At 30.4% G+C, this 20361-nt stretch overlaps 10 protein-coding genes across 10 annotated transcripts; 5 read left to right on the top strand and 5 right to left on the bottom strand.

Moving 5' to 3' along the window:
• Positions 1-691: 691 nt before the first annotated feature.
• LOC124492344 (fatty acid-binding protein) lies at positions 692-1518 on the bottom strand. The gene is made up of 3 exons (XM_047055212.2): positions 1293-1518; positions 1044-1216; positions 692-971 (listed from the first exon to the last, which is right to left on the bottom strand). The coding sequence occupies exons 1-3, from the start codon at positions 1360-1362 to the stop codon at positions 819-821; spliced, it is 396 nt and encodes a 131-aa protein (XP_046911168.1). The 5' UTR covers positions 1363-1518; the 3' UTR covers positions 692-818.
• Positions 1519-2013: 495 nt separating this feature from the next.
• On the bottom strand, positions 2014-3176 carry LOC124492342 (selenoprotein F). Its single transcript, XM_075731551.1, has 4 exons — positions 3051-3176; positions 2782-2988; positions 2654-2714; positions 2014-2569 (listed from the first exon to the last, which is right to left on the bottom strand). The coding sequence occupies exons 1-4, from the start codon at positions 3057-3059 to the stop codon at positions 2391-2393; spliced, it is 456 nt and encodes a 151-aa protein (XP_075587666.1). The 5' UTR covers positions 3060-3176; the 3' UTR covers positions 2014-2390.
• Positions 3176-6148, top strand: LOC124492336 (huntingtin-interacting protein 1-like). The gene is made up of 2 exons (XM_047055203.2): positions 3176-3529; positions 3585-6148. Exons 1-2 carry the CDS (start codon positions 3176-3178, stop codon positions 4566-4568), a joined length of 1338 nt encoding a protein of 445 aa, XP_046911159.2. The 3' UTR covers positions 4569-6148.
• Positions 4673-6148, top strand: LOC124492339 (ribitol-5-phosphate transferase FKTN). Its single transcript, XM_047055206.2, has one exon. The coding sequence runs from the start codon at positions 4673-4675 to the stop codon at positions 6056-6058; it is 1386 nt and encodes a 461-aa protein (XP_046911162.2). The 3' UTR covers positions 6059-6148.
• LOC124492337 (histone-binding protein RBBP4-A) lies at positions 5699-7874 on the bottom strand. Its single transcript, XM_047055204.2, has 5 exons — positions 7615-7874; positions 7215-7532; positions 7006-7158; positions 6189-6925; positions 5699-6116 (listed from the first exon to the last, which is right to left on the bottom strand). Exons 1-5 carry the CDS (start codon positions 7733-7735, stop codon positions 6072-6074), a joined length of 1374 nt encoding a protein of 457 aa, XP_046911160.2. The 5' UTR covers positions 7736-7874; the 3' UTR covers positions 5699-6071.
• Position 7875: 1 nt separating this feature from the next.
• Positions 7876-9339, bottom strand: LOC124492338 (uncharacterized). Its single transcript, XM_047055205.2, has one exon. The coding sequence runs from the start codon at positions 9233-9235 to the stop codon at positions 8000-8002; it is 1236 nt and encodes a 411-aa protein (XP_046911161.2). The 5' UTR covers positions 9236-9339; the 3' UTR covers positions 7876-7999.
• Positions 9340-9497: 158 nt separating this feature from the next.
• On the bottom strand, positions 9498-12002 carry LOC124492335 (aromatic-L-amino-acid decarboxylase). The gene is made up of 7 exons (XM_047055202.2): positions 11802-12002; positions 11046-11159; positions 10381-10989; positions 10241-10308; positions 10083-10173; positions 9925-10023; positions 9498-9841 (listed from the first exon to the last, which is right to left on the bottom strand). Exons 1-7 carry the CDS (start codon positions 12000-12002, stop codon positions 9548-9550), a joined length of 1476 nt encoding a protein of 491 aa, XP_046911158.1. The 3' UTR covers positions 9498-9547.
• A 544-nt stretch (positions 12003-12546) lies between these two features.
• On the top strand, positions 12547-13464 carry LOC124492340 (peptidyl-prolyl cis-trans isomerase-like 3). Its single transcript, XM_047055207.2, is given in 4 exon segments — positions 12547-12686; positions 12749-12949; positions 12951-13030; positions 13123-13464. Coding segments are annotated over 4 exon segments (501 nt in total). The 5' UTR covers positions 12547-12608; the 3' UTR covers positions 13265-13464.
• A 1816-nt stretch (positions 13465-15280) lies between these two features.
• Positions 15281-18997, top strand: LOC124492334 (retinoic acid receptor RXR-alpha-B-like). The gene is made up of 7 exons (XM_075731450.1): positions 15281-15556; positions 16067-16917; positions 16985-17342; positions 17422-17794; positions 17864-18233; positions 18304-18522; positions 18590-18997. Exons 2-7 carry the CDS (start codon positions 16800-16802, stop codon positions 18625-18627), a joined length of 1476 nt encoding a protein of 491 aa, XP_075587565.1. The 5' UTR covers positions 15281-15556; positions 16067-16799; the 3' UTR covers positions 18628-18997.
• Positions 18998-19023: 26 nt separating this feature from the next.
• LOC124491600 (MRG/MORF4L binding protein) lies at positions 19024-20173 on the top strand. The gene has a single exon (XM_075731517.1). The coding sequence runs from the start codon at positions 19148-19150 to the stop codon at positions 20075-20077; it is 930 nt and encodes a 309-aa protein (XP_075587632.1). The 5' UTR covers positions 19024-19147; the 3' UTR covers positions 20078-20173.
• Positions 20174-20361: the final 188 nt, after the last annotated feature.

The following is a 20361-nucleotide window of genomic DNA, read 5'->3' on the forward strand; positions in this document are numbered from 1 at the left end:
GAATGTGATTCGAATGATGATGATGACGATGATGATAAAATATATGCCACTGATGTATATATGTTGATTTTAATGATTATGATGATGATGTGGAAGAGGATGGAGAGTTTTTTTTTCGATGTAAAGAAAAAATGTATCTGTGTGTTTGTAGTAATATAATAATAATGTGTGTGTACAAAGGTCAATAACCAAAAAAAAAAAAAAAAAAAATATTGAATTTCGTAGTTCGTGCATGTAAAACATTTTGTTTTTTTTTTGTTTGTTTGTCGGTACATTCATTCACAAATATTGTTCAAAACGATTTTTACAGTTGTCGCTGTTGTTGTTGTTGTTTTTTTCTGCTCAGATTTATCAAATCGAATAGAATGTCATCGAATTCGTCAATCAATCAATCTGAAAAAAAAACAGAAATTGATGACATTCAATCAGTCAGTCAATCAATCAATCAATCAATGCATTGGCTTGAAATACATGATGTCTGGCATGTTTGGGTGTTTTTTTTCATTGATTTGTGATAATCATCAATTATCACCAGGCAGATATGGACTTTGTGCACTTTTTTTTTTGATGAATGTGACAAACAACAACGAATCCAATCGGACATTGTTGTTGCGTATACCCGAAAGATATCACATAAAGTATAATACTGTGGTGATATTTATAGCTACTAGATATATGTAAAAAAAACGAATTTTCTAGAATCAAAAAAAAATTTTTTTTATTGATCAAATGAAAATTTTATTTTATCAAAAATTTGAAAATTTTAGACAGATTCAGACGTTTTTCAGATTGTCTACCATCACAAACCACCACCACTACTACAAACGTTTATAGAAACGAACGGAAGTAACACCATTCACTGTGGCTATTACATTCAATCCATCATCGGTAAATTCTCGAACAATTTTCACTTCTTTATCGCCTTTCTGTATCTGTATCATTCGATTATCACCTTCCATTGTGATGATGGTCTGATTGGATTGGAAAAAATTCAAATCATGTGATTAATTAAAGGATTTTTTAGGAACAAAAAAAAACCAAACCTTGACCAAAACATCATCGGCACGCATTTCTTCAAATTCTTCATTCAATTTGAATTTAATCTCTGTATTTTTCACTGTTGTTTCCGTTTTGAATACATAATAATCACCATCTTTGGTTATGGTTACAACCGGTGTTACTCTTTTGGCCAGATTACGTTTAACAAAATTGACACCTGTTGTTGTTTTGATATTCAATGACATGAAAAATTTTTTTTTTTTTTTTGGAAATTCAACAGTTACCACACTTACCCAATTCGCTGAGAAATTCATCAAATTTTTCGGATTTTTCCAATTTATATTTGCCTTCAATTTGAACCATTTTGTTTTTTTTTTCGTTCGTTTAAACAACACAACACAAGTGGTGAAAAATGAAAAATAAAAAAAATTCAAAATAGAAAAAAATTTTCCAAAAGTTATCCACTATTTATACACCACACACACAGCAACCTGACTGTATTTGAAAAGAAAAAAAAATCGAATGTTTGAGATTATGATCATCATCATGGTTACCTTGGTGAGCACAACATCCGCAGAGATATTGTCTTGAAATTTTCAAATGTACTACTTGCATTTCTAGTGATTGAAATCTTTTTCATCATCATCCATGTAACAATTATTTTTTTTTATCTCTGAATAAACAACAACGGCAATGATAATGATGTGAATGAAAGGGGAAAAAAGATAACTGATGATCAAACAAGAGAGAGAGAGAGAAAGATGGCGTGAGATCCAATGAGGCATAAATAAATAATTACCATCATCATCATCATCAAACGAATGTGATTGTCATGGCCATTTTATTATTATTATTATGATGGTGATGGTTACCTTGGATTCCAACGTTCTCATCTAATGTCTGTAATCGGTTTTTTTTTCTATTGATAGAATTCCATCATTAATGTTTGTTTGTTTGTTTTTTTTAGACATAATGCCAATTTTTGCACTAATCAAATAATCCGATTAAATATTCTTTATTTTATTTATAGATATTTATTACAAAACCAGTCAAATCGATGATGATAATCACCGTTATATTAACCACCAATCTGTTGGTGATAATAAATAATGGTAAATTTCCATAATCATTGCAAGCCACCATTTTTATTTGCAGGTACAATAGTACCGCCAACCATTATCAATTGACAAGAATGAATGGTTGTGTGTGTTGTGTTGTGTTTGTGTAGACAATTCATCATCAATTTCTGATCAATTTATTTATTCATTCAATTCAGATATCGATTAACAATATTGATATTGTGCCATAAATTACAATTTGTATGTGGGAAAAATAAGAAGAAAAAAACAACATAAACCAAACATTTAGCTGTAGCTGTAGTTCAATGATTATCATGATAATAAATGTTGATCAAGAAATTCTTCAATCGTATCGGTATCCCATTTCTGTATATTCAGCTCATCAACAACATCATGATGTTCATTCAATAGTTTCAATATTGGTAATATACCACGTACAAATTTAATTTTAAGATTGGAATATTTTTTTGATTTATCACCACGTATGAATGCTATTGTGAATGATAAAGGATAAAAATCACAATGGTGGAATGTTTTTTTCCAAAAAAAAAAAAAAAAAAATTCAAAACACAAACCTTTTATTTGGGGAAAATTTGCAATATTACATTCACAATATTCTAATCGTGCAAAGGAATACTGGTGGATGGAAGAAAAAACATCATGTTAATAAAATTCGAATGTTTTGTCTGTATTTGATTCATACTTTTTTCGAATTTGAATCATCATCTTGACGACAACATTTCATACACGAATCTTTCAGATTATCTAGCTCAAATTTTGTCAATTCTAAACACCGAGAACAAAATAGTTCCGCTGGATTATAACCAAGTTGATTACATTCATTATCGGTTAATTTTTCGCCCACAATCGATGTGATAATCACAGACATGAAACAGCCGAATAGATACATCTGCATGGCGAGAAAAAAAATTTGAAAGTTTTCGTTGTTCAATATTATAAGATGAAACTTACTGGATTCATTTTTTTTTTGTTGCAAATTTTGAGACCAAAAATTGAGAAATTGAAATTGAAATTTTTTTTTGTTTTCAAAAAAAAACACGTCAAATATATTTGAGAAAATTTCAAATTCTACTCGAATGGTCCATTGGTTGGAAATAGTCACAACTGTTTTTTCAATGTTGTCACAAAAATTTATTGATTTATTGATGAGAAAGAACAAAAAAAAAATGGATTGGAAACAAAATCTTATCGATTCAATAAATCAAGATGAACAGATAATTTTCATTAAATTTTGTACATTACTCAATCATAATGCTCAACAGATTGAAGATGAATTAATCAAAGCTATCGGGTCCAAAGCCTATTCATTGGCCGCGATTCAACGTTTTCAGAATGAATTAAAAGAACGACAAAATCGAAAAACCAATGAAAAAATTATCAAAAATATTCTGCTGAAATCCGAATCGAATAACAGCATCAAACCTAAAAAAGTAAGTCAATTGAATTATTGATCATTGACTCTGACTCGAATCATTTGTTGAACAGGAAAAATATCTCAACAACTTACTGTACAGTGATTGTCAAAAATTGGCAAAAAAATCCATGGCCACGAAAAATCATTTTGAAAAAAATTACCTAACAATTTTGGACAAAATATTAAATGCTCATGAATGGAATATTGATGAAACATTATTCGAATTGATTTTGATCAATTCCTATCAAACACAATCAAGTGAATCATTTTGGAAATATGCCAATAATTGCATCTATAAAAAGATTGATCTGAAAATTGTTGACATACATAATATTTATTGGAAATTTCTCTTTCTTTGCCATTGGCTCATGAGAAATGGCCATCCAAACGTTATTAAAGATGCATATGGCCAACGATCATTATTGGTGGAGTTGGCTAAAATCAAAACCTGTATATTACCAAATTGTTGCCTTTTTAGTCAATTGAATCCATTGTATTTTTCATTGGTGCTTCAAAAAATTGAATTCCATATGGAACATGTGAAAATTCCTGGAAATTTCGTTATCAATTCATTACAATTAGAACAATTGGGAAATCAGGATCCATGCGTGTACGAAAAAATCTGTATTGAACTTTTCAATTATATGGATAAAATTTTACAATTACAAATGGAAATTTTCGATATTCGTGGCCTAAATATTGATGGTGCGCAGCAAAAATGTATACTGAATCCATTGAAATTATCGATAATTGAATCAAGTCAAATTTATGATTTAATTTTTCAATTAATGCAAAAATTACACAATCATCATCACGAATCATCATTTGTTAGTGAAAATGATTTGAAAAAATATCAACATCGTTTCCGTGATCAATTTATGCAGCTAAAATTATTTTATTCCAAATGTCAAGAATATGATTATCTCAACGATTCGATACAGATACCTGAATTGGTGGATGAGCCACCAAATTTCGGCAATCCATCGATGAATGATGATGAATTTGAACAACAAACACCAGTGTTTTATCCACGTATTGTTATTGATGAAAATTAATTATTATTCAATCGATTGATAATTGAATTATTTTTACAATACATACAAAAGTGCCCGGTGTAAATCACCAAACAACAACAACAACAAAAAAAAGTAAAACGAAAATGAAACCATTGAATTTGACATTGGGTCATCAGATTTTATTTTTTTTATTAGTAACAACCGGTTTATTATTGATTTTCGCTCATTCATTCATGAAAAATGATGTTACAAGCACAAATATTTTGGATAATAATGTTCCGTCATCTAGAACATTGAAAATATCGAAAGATTTGATTGAAATTATTTTTCATTTCAATTCAAAAATTTTCATCATCGATCCAAATCTTTTAATGGAATTTTTAAATCCACAACAATCGTATGAATTACAATGGAGATTTAATCTGAATTTGAATGAATCTGACCGTCTAGCAACAACATTCGGTATATTTGATTATCATTTACGAGAATTTCAAAATTTATTGAAAAAACAAAATATTACCGTTGAAAATTATGGCAGTCAATTTCCATTTAATGATACCAATGTTCCTGTTCATATCGTTTTCCAAATGAATAATTTGACCATTCATGTTGTCGTTTTTTATCATGTTGAACATTTTCTATGGATTGGACAAATGTCTCCGGCAAATTGTTGTTCACCATCACCAATGTATGGCAAATTTGAACAAATTTTCGATCCATTTAAAATTCAATTTATCGACATTATACCAGTACCAGATGATATTGAATGGTTTCTAAGTCAATTACCAACATCACGTTATTTACATTGTCCAATTGGTGAAAAAATGAATTGGTTCACGAAATATCGAATTGAATTGAATGAACAAAGAATCCATAAAACAATTGAATCAATTGTAACGATGAAATCATTAATGAGAGCATTGCGAATGGAATTCTGGATCATGTGCGGTACATTACTGGGATGGTTTCGTCATTGTCATCCCATTCCGTATACAACCGATACTGATCTTTCGACTTGGTCAAAATATTTTCAAAATGAAAACAGCAGTCACGGAGACTGGATAACTGATCAGTTAAAATCCGTAGCTCTCAAACATGGATTGAATCTTTTCTATCGTTTTGGTGAACCAAGTCAAACATTGGAATATTCATTTCGTACACAATTTTATGATGAAAAAATTGATTTATTTGTTACATATGATAATGATGGTGGTGCTGGTAGTGGTGCAAATGATTCATATTTAATACCAAGTCATATTACAAAACATAAAAAATATCGTAATTATCGTTATCCACGTTATGAACTTTGTTCCATCACGCTGTTAGGACATAAATTACTAGCACCATGTCAAACTGAACAAGTTATTATCCGTGAATATGGCGAAAAATGGAATGAACCAATTAAAGATTGGAATTATGTCTCATCACCATTTAATGGTGATGAAATTATAAATTTTTCATTTCCAATCGATCAATATACAGAATATCGACGATTATATAAATCAAACGAATTGGTCATGATAAATTGATTTTTTTTTCGTTTTAAATATCCAATCTTGCTGTATCTTTGGTGACAAATTTGTTTGACTGTAAAAAAAAATAAATCAGAATTATTCGTTGAATGAAATTTGAATAAATTTTTTTTTCTTATACACAAACCATTTGCCAAATTTGGAAAACATTATCATCAGAAACTGAACAAATCATCAATGGATCGTCGTCATTATGATTCCAATCAAAATCATAAACCCTTGATGTATGACCACCATGAATGAATGTCAATGTTGAAGGGCCATTATCAATTTCTTGTGGTAATAATGAATCAAAAATTTTATCCATATCGAATAGATACACTTTTCGATCATTGGTCAGCGCACCGAACAGTGTTTCACAATGTGGTGACCATTTTAATGTATGAAATTTTTCTTGTTTCAATTGAATTGAATGTAATTTTTCATTCATATTACGAAGATCCCAAGCGGCTATCTGACAATCCGAACCACTAGTGATGAAAACATATTCCGAGAATGGATTAAATTTTATCTGAAAAGCTGATCCTTTATGTCCATTAAAATAATGACTCGGACGTTTCACATTATTCGAACGAATATCCCAAAGCAGGATATTTCCTTTCAATGTTGATGCACCACAAATATCTGGATGTTTTTGATGCCAACTAGCATCATAGATGAAACCAACATGATCATTACCATCATCATCACAACTGAGTATCAATTTTGTTGTCAATGTTTTACGTTTTTTCTGTGAATTCAGATCCCAAACGGCTACTTGATTACGATCGTAGCCAGTTAATAATAATCCAGATGTTTCATGATTCCATTCAAGATTTGTTTCACTATTTAAATTTGGATACGATAGAATTGGTGATGTTGTTCCTAAGTTGTTGTTGTTGTTGTTTCGAATCAAAAAAAATCATTATTCAAATTAGCACTAAAAAATAATTCATCAAACATACCAGCTGTATCATAATCAACAAGACAATCTTTAATATCATAAATGAATAAATCATTATGATTCCTGGTGGCAATAATATTTTCTTTTCCATACATTGATCTAGCACATTGAACAGGTCCATTATGATATAATTTAAAATCTGCTTCCAATTGATCTGAAAAAATTTTCTTGATTAGACATTTTTTTTTTGTTTACCATTAATATATTTACCATTATAATGAATAAATGTACCGAATGCATCTTCTGGCATATTATAAAGATCAACTTTTGGTGGTTCTCGATATCCAGGCAATGCAATCGATGCCACTATAAGATAATTATCTTCATTGAATGCACCAGTATTTGTTCCAAATAATATACGTTGCAATATCGATTCATATGGATCATCATCAATTTTTTCAATACCATCATTTAGCCATTGTATGGTTTGCGATGGATATTCCAATATACGTGTCATCATAAAATCATACATAAATGGTACATTCTTTTTCCATTGTTTATATTCATCGCTTGTTACTCGATCCTCGTCTTTTTTTGATAATTAAAATAATGAATGAATCGAAATTGAATGATAAACAAACAAACAAACAAAAAACCACTTTTTACTTACAAACATCAGTCATGTTGTTGTTTATAATATAATGATGATCGATGATTCGAAAAGTTTTTTTCTGGTAAATAAAATTCGTCAATTTCAAACACAAATCATTCAATGGCCACAAATTGATCATCAATCATCAAATAGTTTAAATGGTTAGTTGGCGGCACTGGTGAACAGACAAAAAAGAGAGGGAAGAAAAAAAATTCAAATTTCAAGCGAGAATGTGAAAAATTGATATATTTTTTTTAATGTAACAAAAATCTATAGATCTTTTTATGTATTGGAAAAGAATGATTTTTTTTTTCTTTATTGAATTCAATAAAACGCATTGGTTGGTCGTACATAAATATCGTAAAAAACGTAGATACAGACATCTATCGTCAGATAAATTAATTTAAAATAAATTTTCAATCATTTCGAATAAATTTCGAACCTTATCCAATTCCATATTGTCCTGATTATCACGAAGATAACGACGTATTTCATTCAAATGATCACGCTGGTGTGAATCAACTTTACGAAATTCTTCGACTAAAATTCGTTCCAAATATGACCGTGCATTCAAATAGGCAGCCTTTGATGATTTAGAAAATTTACGAATTTCTTCTGACAGTGATGCTTTTTGTGATCGCAGTTCACGTTGTGAAATTGTTTGGCCAATCGATAATTGTAGACGTTGTTTGTTTGGAAATCTAGATTTACCATCACCATAATCATCAAAATTATTTGTCATTTCAATTAGTCGTCGTTGTTTTTCAATTGTATAGCTTAAAATTTGATTCAAATGAGCTCGATTCAATTGACCGACTTTTAGGTTTCCTCTTTGTAAGACCAAGAGATTTTGTTCCAAATGTTGAATCTTTTTCAACTGTTCTGTCGATATTTCTGGATACAATCGTTCAAGATCAACACTTAATATTGGATTTCGTTTTTCTTCACGTGTAAAATTAAAATCAAATGTTGCCATCGGTTGAATTGTTCGGGTTCGTACAATACTTTGACGTGAAGCACGGATTAATTCATTTTTAATATTTCGTTGATTCTTGACACTTACATCACCAAGATAGGATTTAATCTTTTTTTCAATTTCTAATGCAATAATCTGATTCTTCAATGCCTTGTACAACAGATCGGCCAAATTGTTTGCCTTTGTTGAATCGCAAATCTGATTCACCATGAGTGGTTCAGATTTGGATAATGATTGTTGAATGTTGAGATTGCAATTTTTTATTTTGGTTGTTGTTGTTTTTAGTTCGCAATCAAGCCAATCACTATCATCAACGAAATTTTGAAAATCATCATTCATATGTTCACCCCAAACTTCGGCAATTTCCAACATATTCGAAATGGTAGCCACATCATAATTAAGTAATCGTAATGGTTTAATATGATCCAATGAAATACCAGCCAATAATTCCAGTGTATTTAAACAAGAACGAATCATTTCCAAACGTTCACGATTCGTACGCAATGACAAATCACATTTGACACGAAATAATCGTGTAAATATTGTGGCCCAAAATTGATAGTTTATGTAACGTGATGATACTAGCCGTGGTACGGCCAATGAATGTTTAACGATTAATCCATTTACACGATCGACAAGATTTTGATTAGGAAGATGATCCATGTATTTTCTTGTTTCGAAATTATTTCATTTGACAAAATGAAAAATGAAAAATCAATAATGTTTTCTCAGTACAACACCAGCAGTAGTAATAGGTGAAATTTTAATTTTCAACTGTCAAAAAATTTTTTTTTTTTTTTTGTTTTTTTTTTGATTCGAATTTAACGTTTGATTGGGGTCGTTCATAAATGAGGTGTTTTAGGGAAAAAAATTAATTCGAATTTTTTTTCATTTTTTTTTTAATCAGATTCAATACTGTCTAATTACACACGTAAAATAAAATTTTTATTTTTATATATTTGTGCTCATCATTCATCAAAGATCAAACAAATGTTCAGCATATTGTCTGATCAAACTCCAAGAATAAAACACATCATTTTCGTTTGTAGTACGTGCACAAATGGCAAAACGTATGATGAATTTATCGTTCACTTTAGATGGTGTTAAAAATATTTCTCTACCATGATTTATTGTCTGTAATAATTTTTCATTCATTTCATTTGATCCTCGTAGCCGAAAACAAACCAATCCCATACGAATTTCATCAATCAATTCAAAACGTTCATCAGTTTTTAATAGTTGTCCAAATAATTGTGCCAATTCTATTTGCTGTTTTTGTTTTGTTTTGGAAAAAAAATGATGAAAAAAAAATTCGTCAAATACAAAAATGAAATTCCACTTTCACAAACAACCTTTCGTATATGTTTTTGTAATCCATCCACTCCATAGCTACGGAATACGAACCACATTTTCAATGACCGGAATCGTCTTCCTAATGGTATTTGCCAATGCTATATATAAATATGTTATTATAATTTCGAATTATTTATATATAGCCAATGAAAATTACCCGATAATCAAGAATACGATTCTGATTTTCATGTTTAAGATATACTGGATTCACATTGAATGCATCCTCGATAAGACTTTTATCTTTTACCCTAAATAACAAAATCAATTCATTATAGTGGAAATGTGTCAAAAACAGTGGTGACAAACAAAACTAACCAGAATGCATTACAATCAAAATTGACCAAAAGCCATTTATGTGGATTCACTGTGAATGATGTTGCATACTGTGTGATGAAATCAATAATAATAAATTAATCAAGTAAGTCAACCATAAATGGAATGAATCAATAACTTACCTCTATACCATTCATATAATGACGAAGCTCTGGACAAACAAATGCTGATCCAGCATAAGCAGCATCCACATGTAGCCATATTTCAAATTCAGAACATAATTGACCAATTTTGTAAAGATCATCGAATGCACAGGTATTGGTTGTACCTAATGTTGCAATAACGATCATTGGTATTAAACCACGTTCATGATCGGCAACGATCCTTCTTCGTAACGCATCGACGTCCATCGAAAAATCTTCATCATTAACCGGTAAGAGACGAATTCTTGTTGCACTCAACATTGATGCTTTTTCTACACTTGAATGTGATTGATTCGATGTATAGGCTACCATACGACCAAGTAAATCATAACGTTTTGAATCTTTATTTTCACCATTTTCGTCATCGTCATCATCATTATTGGTAATTTTATTATCTAAACCATATTTTTGAAGAATTTTTGTACGTGCACCAAGTATTGCGATCAAAGTGGATTCACTGGCTGTTGTTTGGATGACACCGCCGCCAGGTCCACCATTTTTAAAATGAAAATAATCTGGTAGTCCAAGCATTTGTGCAAGCCAATCCATCATACGCATTTCTAGTTCCGTACATGAAGGTGCTGCATTCTGTAAATTATTCAATTGATTTATAAGAAAAAAAATGGAAATATTATTACGCTTACCCAAGTGAAACCAATACAAGCCAATGCCGTGGAAAGCATATCACCACAAATTGCTGGATATGAATTGGCCGTTGGAAAATATGCATGGAAACGGGGTGAATGCCAATGTGTCATCTATTATCCGCGATCATTCGTTCATTCATTATTATGATTCCGGTATCCCCGACAATTCATTTGATACATGGATGTAACAACAGTGACGAAAAGAAAAGAATGTAAGCAAATATTTCACACACACACATTTACAATAAATTGATTTTATATACAACAACAATAATGGCAAGTATAGCCTTTTTGATTTTATCAAAATCAATTTTCAATTCTAAATTCTATTATTCTCTTCTTCTCGATAGGAAAATAGTCAGAATTTTTTTTTGTCACTGATAATAATGTACATTATTATCTAGCTCTATTATATTTAATAATGAAATGGTGATATTGAAAGGACACACACAGAATCAATAATAATAATAGTGTTTTATCAATGTGTCTCATTATTATTCAAAATTCATTGATGTGATCAATTTCTTTCTTTTTTTCTCATTTTTCTTTTTTCGTTTTACAGATAATAGACACACAGAGCCAGAAAGAGATTTATACAACAAAACATAATTATGATGATGAACCGGAATGATCCAATTATTTTTTGTTGGAATTTTTTTTTTTGCTTCTCATTCATTCAAAATGCAATATTTTGATCATTGAATGGATCAATAGATGCAATATTGTAAAAAGTGATAGAGAAAAAAAACTTACGCCTTTCATAATGACCGGTTCGATATCGTTGAATAGATTGATCCATGGTTCACCTTGTTCTGGCGGTGCATCCGGTACCAATTCATTCAGATAGCCCGGTTCAACATCCGGTACGACAGACCTGGTACGTAGACCTTCAATATAATCAGCAATATAATCCGTTAATTGTTTGGCTGCTTGACGAAATTCATCGGAATTCATTTTCAAATCAACGACGAAAAAGTAAAAAGCTCAAGAAGAAACATACAGGAAAGAATTTAAAATTTTCAACTTTCACACGTACACACACGATGTATTGTTGATGATGTTCAAAATGATAATGTTCGAAATGCAGTAAAGTGGCCATTCATTACATTCCAATCCATTCCATTCAAAATCCTTATCTTGTCTTGAGATATCGACTTCAACAGCTACTGCTACTATAGCATCATCATCATCAAGGATGTGTGTGTGTGTATTTTTTCCACACGCATTATTGAATGATAACACTATTTAAAAAGGCAATTCGATTATAAACCAAATCGATTATATAGGAAAAAATGTTTTCCAATCACACACGCACACACATCACGCATATGTTATCGCAATGTGAAAAAAGAACCAACGAATTTTTTGAATACCAAAAAAAAAAAATCAAAATCTTTTTTGAAAAAATGACAAACACGTTGGGACATCTAGTGGATTTTAGTGGTTAATAATTTTTTTTACTGATCACATGTGTACATCAACATTCATTCATTTTTTGATTTGAAAGAAATTTTTTCGGATCTTTTTCTGAAAAAAAATTATAAACCAAACAAACAAATAATGTCTGTCACATTGCATACCGATTTGGGTGATATTAAAATGGAATTATTCTGTGAAAAATGTCCAAAAACTTGTGAGGTTCGTTTATTTCATTGTTTTGTTTTTTGATTCATATGATTTTTATTTTTTTTTTTTTACAGAATTTCTTAGCACTTTGTGCTAGTGATTATTATAATGGATGTATATTTCATCGTAATATCAAAGGATTCATGGTTCAAACTGGTGATCCAAGTGGTACCGGTAAAAATGGCCAAAGTATTTGGGATAGAAAATTTGATGATGAATTACACGATGATCTGCGTCATTCACGGCGTGGAATCGTATCGATGGCAAACAATGGTCCCCAATACTAATGGATCACAATTTTTTATTATTTATGCTGGCCAATCTCATTTGGATCTTAAATATACGATTTTTGCCAAGTATGTAATTTGTATTTTTATCAAAAAGAAAAAAAAATGTTTTCTATTCTAAACCTTGATATATATTTTTTTTTCGTTTCATTTTTATACAGAGTGATTGATGGAATGGATACATTGAATGATTTGGAAAAAGTTGCCGTTAATCCGAAAAATTATCGTCCATTAAAAGATGTTCATCTGAATTGTGTGACAATCCATGCTAATCCATTTGCTGATCCAAATGTTGCACAATGATTTTGTATTTATTTTTTTTTTGCCCAATAGATGGCATGTATATGTATGTATGTGGACGTTCGAATGAATTCCTTGTGACCAAACATTTCGTTTGAAGAATTTTTCATTTTTTTTAATTAATCACAATCATCAAAACCATTTTCGTCATTATATGTCTATAATATTTATTGATCAATAAAAACGTGGATAAATAAAAATTAATTTTGATCGATCGATTGCCATTCAGGCAATGTAAACAACGAAACAAAACAAAACAAAACAAAAATGAAAGACGAAAAACAAACAAACAAAAAATTATTTGAAAAAAGGTCCATTCAATTGATATTTGAAATATTTGCCAGTAATTAATATTCTTTGTTTTTTTTTCTCTTTGCTCTAGAATCATACACGAATTAATAATGGTCGAAAATCGATCAGATGATGATTTTCATCTACATTTCAAATGGAAACATTCGGTTCTCTGTTAGCAGCAGCAAAAAAAAATCATACATCAATTATCATCATTCAATACAGACACACAGCTGTTGTCTTCTAAATGAATATATTACCCATCGAAACAAAACACAAAACAGGTGAACAATCATGAATGCACTTGTTGAATATTTTTTTTTCTTTCGTCAAACTAACGATAAAAAAAATCAAGTTTGCCATTTCAAAGAAAAAAAAAATTTTCATTGTCAAAAACAAGGTGTTTCAAGGATGTCAACCTTTTGCTGCTATTGTTGTTGTTGTTGTTGTTGTTGTAAATCATCGTTTGATATTGTATGGTATGTTAGTTTGTTTTTTTTTCTTCACTTTTAAATATCCATCATTATCATCATCTTGAACACGAACATTATTTTGATGCTTGTTCTATGTTTGTGTGTGAAGGTGAATTTAAATTCTTTTTCACCCATATAGTGAGAGAGTAAGAAAACAGTAAGAAAATTTTTCTTTTCTTTATCTTTCATCTTTGTGAATATATGAAGCAAATCATCAATCGATTAACTTGATTGAATCCACAACAACATTCAACAATCAAATTGAATCAAGGCTATGTGATTGAACCATTCGATTGATTGTAAAATTCATAATCGCAGCTGTATATAGTCGAAATAGAAAACAACAACGACAACAACAACAACAACAACACTGACATTGAATCTATTCATATTTATCCAAACGAAAAAAAAATCCCGGATAATTTTGAAAAAGAAAACCTACGCTTTAGTTGCTAAATATTAATATTTGATTTCATTCTCTCTCTAAAATACACACACTGGATGAATGACTGAACTAACCAAACCCTGTTGGCCATTGGAATTTTTTTTTTTTTTTGATAATGTAAACAGGCAAGATTCATTACCCCTTTTTTAAATGAATGAATGATCAACAACATGTACAATGTACCGCTCCCAAATTTGAATGAAATTGATCTAATGGCAAAATTTTGTTTGTTCCTCTCATTCTCACTTGCCTTTAAAAAAAATGAAATGAAATGAACATCTGCCATTCACATTCATTGATCATGATTTAGCACATTTTTTCTTACACACTCACTCGGTGAATGATTGACAAAAACATAAATTAAAGAGAGAGAGATAGAGAGTGAGAGAGGGTCAAAATAAAAATCCAGTCAACAGTTAAAAAAAAAGAAAAGAGAAAGTGAGATTGATGAAAAAAGGGCGCCATATACACAACCCAATACATTCATTGAGTAAGGGAGAAAAGGAGTGAGAGAATCCGATTCCAACCTATCATCATCATCATCATCATGTGGGTAACATTTTTTTTTCATTTTGTTTAGAATGTACATGTTGTATAAAGGAATGTACATGTGTATGTGTATATTGTTTTCTCGTTGGTGTTGGTTTTTGTCTGTCTGTTTTGTGGTATTGCCAAAATATTCATTTTGATGATTTAAACAAAATTTTGGTATGAAGGATATTGCAGATAATTCGTCAGCAGTTTACGCCCATGGATACCATAGAAATAGACAGAGAGAAAAAGCTTCAATCACAAAGAAATTTTTTTTTTTTTGGTTGCTCCTACCATTTATCATACGCATAGACGGTGTTTGCTGTTTGCTGTTGCTGTTGTTGTTGTTGGGTGAATCGATCTTTTTTTTTGTTTGTCATCCATTCATCTATCTCCATCCGACGCCGATTTTTTTTTTTTGACTCGATCGATACGACAAACAAACAAACTAGTGTCTCTGTGTTATATGTGAAATATGGTTAGTTGATGGTGAAAGTGCGGCAGCAACAAGATCATCATCAAGCCATGTGTGTGCCTGTTTGTCTGGTGGTGGTGGTGGGTTTTTTTTAGGTCAATGTTACTGTGTCAATGTTATTTCAATCAAACATCGTGGTTATTTGTTAGTCGGTCGGTCGATTGGTATTTTTCAACTTTTAATTAAAAAACTTTTTTTTTGTCTCTTTAAACGTTTGTTTTTTCTGGTTAAATAGATAAAAACAAATTGAAAAAAGAATATTCTGCTTTATTCTCGTACATTCTTCTATTGTGTACCTTGTTTGTGTGTGTGTGTGAACCAGACTCGAAAGATCGCGTATCTCCTGGTTACAGTCGCGACCAATTCCAAAAATTCTGTGGAAAAATTTTTTTTCATTCGCAATCAATACAGAAGCAGAATCTCTCTCTATATATATATAAATGAATAATGAACTGTGAGAATTTGTAATAAAAAAAAGAATAATAATAACTTTGTCGCATTTCATTGACATTGACATTGTTTCATTCAAATTAATCAATTTTTTTTATATAATTTTTTGATTGATTATCATCATCATTGACAATTTAAAGTACAGCAATTAACAGCACAGTTTGTCAACCTGATGGATGGTTGATCACACACACACACACTTGACAACAACAACTGCGACGATTAAGTGACTACAGACCAAAACGAAAATTAAAAAACAACACCGAACCTACATCGTATTTTGTTTGAGTGTGTGTGTGTGTGTGTGGGTGGATGGATGGATGGTCTATCATCATCTTTCTTCTTTTTTATCGTTGTTGTCGTCACAAAAACAAATCCTTCCACAAATCCATAAACGAACGATTCACATTGATCATCATCATCATCGTGCTGCATACCGGCGCCGCATATACATCACATCAGACATCACATGTCTAAAAAGGTGGTACAATGTACAATTGTTGTTGTTGTTGTTGCCGATGATCGATGGATTTTTGAATGATAATGAGAAAAAAAAATTATTAATAGCATCATCATATACACATAGACAAAACAAAGTTCAACAAAATCTTTTTTGTGTGTTTATATTCTATTTGTTTTTGTTGTTCTCAAATTAACAAATTTCTTGTGCCTTGTGGTGTTGTGCGTGTGTGTATGTGTCCATGATAATCAACAAGTTATTATGGTCACAAATATTCCGGTATTTTTTTACGGCAAAAACAAAAATTCCGTCCTTTCATCCATCCATGACACGAATTCTTTAAGAGAATTTAATTTGCGAAAAAAAATCATTAATTGTTGAATGACAAACTGTACAACACAATTAATGGCAATATGTATAAAAAAGATCGACCAATGTTGAGCGTTACATCGCTCTTGTATGGTTCACCTGCACCAAACAGTTATCCATCATTATTTAATAACAGCAACAAAAATATTAATAATGGAATGGGTAAGTGAAATTTGTTTTTTTTTGTTGTTAAAAATTTGAATTTCTAAATAGAAATTTTATCACTTAGGTTCTTCGATGACAAATCCAAATGATAATGGTGGCATGACATTGATTGGTAATGGAAATGTCCATAATACAGCTATTACAATGAATACAACTAGTCCAATTATTGGTGGTGGTGGTGGTGGAACGAATCAAACATCTTTATTAAATCAAGTTCATAGTCCAACGACAACAATACAACAACAACAACAACAACAAATGAATAATAGTAATAGTCCAACAAATATTGTTGTTTCTACCTGTGATAATAATAATAATAATCATCATCAACGATATCCTCCTAATCATCCACTAAGTGGTTCAAAACATTTATGTGCCATTTGTGAAGATCGTGCTTCGGGTAAACATTATGGTGTTTATAGGTTTGTGTGTTATGTGGAAACATTTATATTTACAAATATTTGACTTTTGTTTTATCATTTATTTATTTCTGATTTCTAGTTGTGAAGGTTGTAAAGGTTTTTTTAAACGTACCGTACGCAAAGATTTAACCTATGTTTGTCGTGATGATAAAAATTGTATTGTCGACAAAAGACAACGTAATCGTTGCCAGTATTGTCGTTATCAAAAATGTTTAGAAATGGGTATGAAACGTGAAGCCGTACAAGAAGAACGACAACGTAATAAACCATCAACAACGGCGGAAACTAATGAACCAGAATCATCGACAACGATAAATTCACCAACAACAACGACAACATTGAATCATTATCATCAGAATAATCATCAATCTCATCATGATCGACGACTATTTAATGATCTAAATATTGAACGTTTAACAGATGCAGAAAAATTGATTGAAATTACTTCAAAGGTAATGTTTGGTTTTCTTTGACCATGACTTTAGCTGAAATTCAATTAGTTACTTTAAATTTATTTTCAGTGTTCACCAACAACAACAACAACAACAACAACAACGACGAAAAAAGGAGCAACCAGAGAAATTGAACTTTTATTCAAGTGGATCAAAAACATTCCTTATTTTCAATCATTGGATCCAAATGATCAACTTGTTTTGTTGAAAAGTGGTTGGAATGAATTATTGATTGCTGAATTTTCATATCGTTCCACTTGTAAACAGGATGCCTTACTATTAGCTAACGGTGTGGAGGTTAGCCAACAAAAAGCCCAAAGCGCCGGTATTGGTGATATTTTTAGCCGTGTTCTCAATGAACTTGTAGCAAAAATGCGTGAAATGCAAATGGATCCAGCTGAAATTGGCTGTCTAAGGGCCATCGTATTATTTAATCCAGGTATATTTTTGTTTCCTTGCATCATTTCATTGGCTACAATTAATTGATCAAATTTTTTTTTTATTTTCAGCGCTTAAAAATTTAAAAAACATAGATATTGTAGAAAAATTACGTGATCGTGTTTATTCATTGTTGGAAAATCATTGCCGACTACTATATCCGGATAAAACAAGTAGATTTGCTAAACTATTGGTTCGTTTACCGGCATTACGTTCAATTGGTCTAAAATGTATTGAACATTTATTTTTTCAACAATTTCTCGCTGAAAATGATTTAAGACAAAATATTGGTGAGAATTTTTTTATCAGAAATTTTTTATTTACTGATTGATTTTTTTTTCTTTGGTTTATTTATAGATATTTTCATTTCACAAATGTTAATGATTCCTAAATAAAATGATGATCGTCTGATTTGGACCTCAACACAATGTGAATGTTCGATGTTAATCTCATCATCATAGTTTTGTGTTTAGTTTGGCTGTTCATTTATTTTCATGGATTCGAAAAAAAGACTGTATGAATCTCTGCAATGTTTTTTATTATTATTATTATGAAAAGTACAAATTATTCGTTTTCGTTTTCAATTCATTCAAAGTTTACACACACAAAAAAAACGACATGTTTTTACATTTTTTTTTGTTGTTAAGTCATAAGAATTTTATTTTTTTCTTCAATTTTTTCGTTTTATTTTATTTTATTCTTTTTTTGCGATAAAAATATGAAAAATAAGAAAAATATTAAATTAAATGCTATTTTAATCCATCACTGAGCCAGTTGTGTTGATTTGGATTTTTTTTTTTTTTTGGTTTGTTTATTTGTTTTCTTGAGTTCTCAGCTTTCATGTGGTTGGTTCAATTTTTTTTCTTTGAATAAAATTTTTTTTTTTTTTGATTATAACAACAACAAACCAGAAAAATGCCCGAATCATTTGATCAATTGGATTACAATAAAGAATCACAATTATTATGTTCATTGTGTGCACATCCACCTGTTGGTTTTAATAAACATTTCAATATGATGGCCTGTTTGATTAGTTTTAATGCAGGTAATTCATCCGATGTTGATAGTGAAGAATTGTGGAAATATTTCAATTCAAAATATCATCAAGATCGTTTGAATGAATTGCATAAGATTCCATTTCCAAATGATGAAATGGATTATGATCTGTATGAATGTGATGATTTTAAAGAATTGATCGATAAACGTCGAAAAGAAGAAAAAGAAAAAGAGAAAACAAAATCAGAATCGCAACACGCTAAAGATCATCCATCCATTGAAGCTAGTGATGATAATACATTATCCGGTGCTTCAACACCGATCAATGTTCAAACACCACAATTGCCATCATCAAGAAAACGAAAATCAGCAACGACTACGACTACATCACTTCAGGACAATTCTTTAGGATCGATGGATCAAAAATCTCAAACTCCTACAGTGGCAAGTCGCCGTCGTGATAGATCAGATTCAGAAAAAAATGAACGTTCAGAAAGTACTACTACTAGTAGTAGTAGTAATAAACATTCACATCGACATCGTTCGGATAAAGATAATAAAGATAAAGATAAGGATGATAAGATGGATAAAAGTCATTCATCATCATCAACAACATCAACATCGACACCGTCCACCACCACCACCACTAATGTTTCGACCAAAGATAATGCATCATCATCATCATCATCGAAAAAAATTCGAACAATGCCAAAACGTCCATCACGTAATAGTACAGCCAACAATAATATGACAAGTTCCAACACCAGTCACACCAGTGGCGGTGGCAGTAACGCAACACCAAAATCATCATCATCATCTAATAAAAAACATGATAAAAAACATAAATGATCAAATTTAGCCAAAAAAAATCATAGTAAAATCATGATTAAATTCCATTCAATTATCCACTGATTTTGTCTAAAATAAAATTAATTTTTTTTCAAAGATTCTAAAACGCAATATTTAAAGCAAAAAAAAAATGTAAATGACTGACTTCAAGGTTTTTTTTCTACCCGTTCTATGCGCCAATCAAATCAAATGATGATGATGATGATGATGATTGCATACATTAACAATCAAAAAAAAAATATTTATATTATGTAAATGTAAATAATCTTTCTCGGTGTGTTTGT

This window comes from Dermatophagoides farinae, chromosome 1 (assembly GCF_024713945.1).
Source record: "Dermatophagoides farinae isolate YC_2012a chromosome 1, ASM2471394v1, whole genome shotgun sequence".
Classification (NCBI taxonomy): domain Eukaryota; kingdom Metazoa; phylum Arthropoda; class Arachnida; order Sarcoptiformes; family Pyroglyphidae; genus Dermatophagoides; species Dermatophagoides farinae.

Coding starts and splice junctions, on each gene's coding strand:
- LOC124492337 (XM_047055204.2), bottom strand. CDS start 7,735: ATGATCAATTTGTGGCCATTGAATGATTTGTGTTTGAAATTGACGAAT. Junction 6,926..7,005: donor TGTTGATTATGATACAGCTG/GTATGTTTGATG, acceptor ACAACAACTTAG/GAACAACATCACCAATTCTA. Junction 6,117..6,188: donor TTTTCCAAATTTGGCAAATG/GTTTGTGTATAA, acceptor TTTTTTTTACAG/TCAAACAAATTTGTCACCAA.
- LOC124492342 (XM_075731551.1), bottom strand. Junction 2,715..2,781: donor ATGATTCAAATTCGAAAAAA/GTATGAATCAAA, acceptor TCCATCCACCAG/TATTCCTTTGCACGATTAGA. Junction 2,570..2,653: donor AAATTTTCCCCAAATAAAAG/GTTTGTGTTTTG, acceptor CATTCACAATAG/CATTCATACGTGGTGATAAA.
- LOC124492334 (XM_075731450.1), top strand. CDS start 16,800: ATGTATAAAAAAGATCGACCAATGTTGAGCGTTACATCGCTCTTGTAT. Junction 16,918..16,984: donor AAATATTAATAATGGAATGG/GTAAGTGAAATT, acceptor TTTATCACTTAG/GTTCTTCGATGACAAATCCA. Junction 18,523..18,589: donor TGATTTAAGACAAAATATTG/GTGAGAATTTTT, acceptor GTTTATTTATAG/ATATTTTCATTTCACAAATG.
- LOC124492336 (XM_047055203.2), top strand. CDS start 3,176: ATGGTCCATTGGTTGGAAATAGTCACAACTGTTTTTTCAATGTTGTCA. Junction 3,530..3,584: donor ACAGCATCAAACCTAAAAAA/GTAAGTCAATTG, acceptor TTTGTTGAACAG/GAAAAATATCTCAACAACTT.
- LOC124492339 (XM_047055206.2), top strand. CDS start 4,673: ATGAAACCATTGAATTTGACATTGGGTCATCAGATTTTATTTTTTTTA.
- LOC124492335 (XM_047055202.2), bottom strand. CDS start 12,002: ATGAATTCCGATGAATTTCGTCAAGCAGCCAAACAATTAACGGATTAT. Junction 10,174..10,240: donor TTTGATTGTAATGCATTCTG/GTTAGTTTTGTT, acceptor TTTGTTATTTAG/GGTAAAAGATAAAAGTCTTA. Junction 10,024..10,082: donor ATCGTATTCTTGATTATCGG/GTAATTTTCATT, acceptor ATTTATATATAG/CATTGGCAAATACCATTAGG.
- LOC124492338 (XM_047055205.2), bottom strand. CDS start 9,235: ATGGATCATCTTCCTAATCAAAATCTTGTCGATCGTGTAAATGGATTA.
- LOC124491600 (XM_075731517.1), top strand. CDS start 19,148: ATGCCCGAATCATTTGATCAATTGGATTACAATAAAGAATCACAATTA.
- LOC124492344 (XM_047055212.2), bottom strand. CDS start 1,362: ATGGTTCAAATTGAAGGCAAATATAAATTGGAAAAATCCGAAAAATTT. Junction 1,217..1,292: donor TGAATTTCTCAGCGAATTGG/GTAAGTGTGGTA, acceptor AAACAACAACAG/GTGTCAATTTTGTTAAACGT. Junction 972..1,043: donor CCGATGATGTTTTGGTCAAG/GTTTGGTTTTTT, acceptor CAATCCAATCAG/ACCATCATCACAATGGAAGG.